Below are 3432 nucleotides of genomic sequence, written 5' to 3' on the forward strand. Positions count from 1 at the left end.
AAGGAACGTACCGGACCAAAATAGTGAAGGAGATCATCGGCCGAGTGGACTGCCAATTCAGGTTGATAAAGGCTACCCAAAGGACGCTTCTGATCCCAAACCACGACAGGTAAGTTCGGTGCATCCCATACAGCATTAGATCTTTTGGCTGACTACTGGCATTCTCCCTCCCGTAGCTGGAAACCAACCAGAAAGAAACCCTGACGATCGAGCACTTTCAACCCATCTTGGCGACACTAGCAAATCTCGATCGCGACGATCCGAAACTAGCATTTCAAGCGGCTCGGTCCGTGGGGCTCTATCGACGTCTATGTGCATCATGTATGCCTAGGCACCTTAGTGGCGAGGATGTCGACTAGAAGAGTCAATTCTCGAAGGAGGCTAGCAATAACCCGAGCAAAGAGAGGAATGGACCTCAGCTTCCTCATGATGAGCAGCGATTACGACTGCTTTCCTTTGAGCAGGCTTTGGAATCATCGTGGGAACGAATGACTGTCGTGCTCAATGGCTGGAATCAATGCTCGAAAAGTAGTCTGGGCATGTTGGTGGATCTCAAAAGAACCGAATGAGGGGGTTGCCAATGGGAGTGTGCCATGTATTTCTTTACTGTCATGTAATGAACCAAACGGAGAACAAGACCCCGTACTCAAACGTAGTGTCAATCCTTTGACGAGGCTTTGTTTTATTTACAGAATGTCGTACAAAGCACATTGCCATTACGTGACTATTGACGACCTTGCGGACGTTCTTCAGAAAACAATGGAAACACAAGTACAGTCACATGGGTGCGTCACATTCATTTGTAGTTTTCCAGGAGATTATGTACAAAGAAGGATGGATCCAGGGATGGCGTCGTGGGTAGTGTCGCTAGCGGGGACAGAGTAGAGTGACCAGAATACGGTAGAGGTTCTGTGCGCGGCCACAAAGACAATTGGAAGGAAGGATGTATCGCTCCTAAAGTGGCTAGGGATATAATTTCCAGGATCTGTCCACGCACCCGGCATAGATTCCCCATGGCCGTTTCAACACGGGGCAGGAAGAACAGATGCTCACCCACTGTCTCGCAGGTTAAGTGATGAAACCTTGCAAGCCTCAGCTCCACCCAGTAGACCTCTTCGAAAAGAAAGAAAGCTGACATATAAAGGAAAAGGTCATCAGCTTGAGTGGCGAACGACAGAGGATCTGGACCCGTCCACTTGAAGCCCGACTGGTTATCGTTGTTGGGGTGGAAGAAACATTCCACCAAGGGGGACCCTTGTCCCTCGTGTGCTACAGACTTTAATCCATTCGGAAAGTCTAGCGCAATATCTTCGTGATCTGCGCAAAGACAAGGAGGCGGCGCCGGTATACAAGAGGACTCTAGCCAGATTGCGTGAAGGTCGATATCGAAGTCGATATCTAGTCTGTTGTGAGCACAGGCACGCGGTGAAATAAAATTATACGAACCATCTTGACCGAATTTGTCCATCTGTTTCAAAACTTTCCTGGTATAGTAGTTGTGGTGGAAGTGGCAGCAGCGTTTGAACTGGCAGTGACGGGCTGCTGGAGGTTTAATATAATGGCGGAGGCCAATCATTCTTTCCAATGTGGCAGACAGTGGACCAGTAAATTAGATGTTAATCGTTCAAGGAAAGAGAATCGACTAATGTGCTAAATTTTCGCGAAGCGTTGATCTTTCACCAGGATGAACGAAACGTCACCGTCGGCCGTATGGCCGCTTCACCGGGTATTCATCAACGCTGAGATATCCTCGGTGAGATATACCCGTCTACCGTCCCACAACACCGGCACTTATATGCTCTGCAGGGAGAGATCTCTTTCATCTAACAGCCATCTCTTCACTCTTGAAGCTGTCGACACAGCGACGTGGTGTTGTACCGTAGAACTGGCCCTAGCTACATCGGAAGGAGACCAGCCGGGATGAAGGGGATCTACTCAGGCTACTTAGTTCGTTCGTTTGTTATCTGAAAGAATCAGGCATTGATTTTCAGTCTTGCGCAAAGTCATGGTTGCTGAGGCTTAGCTTCAGATAGGGGGCAAATAGGTGCTGGAAATCCGAGTGGGCGCCCGTCGAACGACAGCTGGCCACGGAAATCTGGATCGTAGTCGGGGCTCGTCTCGTCGAGGGTGGCAACATAACGGTTGCGACCACCGGGTCTCGCATGTGTCTTCGTACAATGGCTGTTGAGGTTGTCGCGGCGTGAAAAGGCACGGTGGCATCCAGGCACCCAGCAGACATAGGGCTTTTCCTTCAAGTGGCTCCTTGTATGGCGCTCGAGGTGGTCCTGACGCTTGAAGCCCATTCTGCAGCCAATGATGTTGCATTTGAATTTTCGCTTGTGTATATCAAATTTCTGGTCCTTGACTTCCGGCTTATGATGAGGCTGCTTGCCATAATCATGACAGTCAGGCAGTGAAAGATCGTTTATGCACGCGCTCTTGTCATGGACTATCTGGGAATGCCCTGGTGGTTGATCAAGAAACCAAGGGGAGATACTGGTATCAGCGGGGATAGGACAGACTTCAGCAGCGGCGCCAAGATTTGCTGTAAAGCTCAAGGGCTCAGGAGTCGTTGTAAAAGTATTTGGAAAAACCAGCGCAGGGTCGATAGTCTGCATTGTCGAGAAATCAGCCCCCGGCAGCCGGTCAGCTACATTGGACATTGGGGTTGAGTCAATTCGTCGCAGCTGATAAAGATTTAATGGTGGCAAGTAAAGTATGGATGTCGATTCAGGGGAATGGTCTGCTTCTTGAGAAAGATAGAAGTTGGGAATGCCATGGTCTTTGAGCGGGATCGGTGTATGATGATGAGAAGCCGGGGAACAGTAGTAGACTTGGATGACTCCATGCTCTACCCGATTTCCACATTGCAGCGGAGCAGCACCAGTGTGGTTAGCCTTCCATATGCTGTCATCGAGGTTGGACCAGCTTGGCAGGACCTGTGAGTCCAGATAATGGAAAGGGTTTGTCGCTGCGGTTGGCAGCTTGACGGTTGAGAACTTGGTATCATCGTGCTGAACATGAAGCTCTGGGTAAGGCTGAGCCGGCAACAACGGGGGAAGAGGTTTCCTATGTTTCCGAGACATATTACCGGCTGAGGTTGGGCGTGTTCGATGTATTCTCAAGGATCCTGTAGAGCACCGGGTCTGCGTAAAAATCTTTTGAGAACCACAGAAACTTCTAGGCTCAATTTGTACTGAAAAAGATCACGATTGACCATGGATGATCAAAGAACGGTAATTGCGCATATGTACTTTGGCATTGGCCATAGTCTTGACATGATCAGGATGCAAGTAATTAAGACGCAGAAAGCTGCGTCAATACGGACTACCTTTATGATGCCCCTAATGCAAATGATGTCAACAGCATCTCGGATATTCCTACAACAAGAGTTGATTCCAAGATTTCTAGCGTCCCATACACAGTAGATTC

The 3432-nt window shown here is 49.1% G+C and overlaps 2 protein-coding genes across 2 annotated transcripts; one reads left to right on the forward strand and one right to left on the reverse strand.

The window, feature by feature from the left end:
* Positions 1–25: 25 nt before the first annotated feature.
* PENARI_c243G11931 (uncharacterized protein) lies at positions 26–359 on the forward strand (the record flags this gene model as incomplete). The annotated part of the gene is made up of 2 exons (XM_022638206.1): positions 26–109; positions 177–359. Coding segments are annotated over 2 exons (267 nt in total), but the record flags the coding sequence as incomplete, so codon positions are not given.
* A 1644-nt stretch (positions 360–2003) lies between these two features.
* PENARI_c243G03400 (C2H2-type zinc finger protein) lies at positions 2004–3086 on the reverse strand (the record flags this gene model as incomplete). Its single annotated transcript, XM_022638205.1, has 1 exon — positions 2004–3086. One exon carries the CDS (start codon positions 3084–3086, stop codon positions 2004–2006), a length of 1083 nt encoding a protein of 360 aa, XP_022481939.1.
* Between the last annotated feature and the right edge of the window lie 346 nt (positions 3087–3432).

Source organism: Penicillium arizonense, assembly GCF_001773325.1.
Source record: "Penicillium arizonense strain CBS 141311 chromosome Unknown PENARI_contig243, whole genome shotgun sequence".
Taxonomy (NCBI): domain Eukaryota; kingdom Fungi; phylum Ascomycota; class Eurotiomycetes; order Eurotiales; family Aspergillaceae; genus Penicillium; species Penicillium arizonense.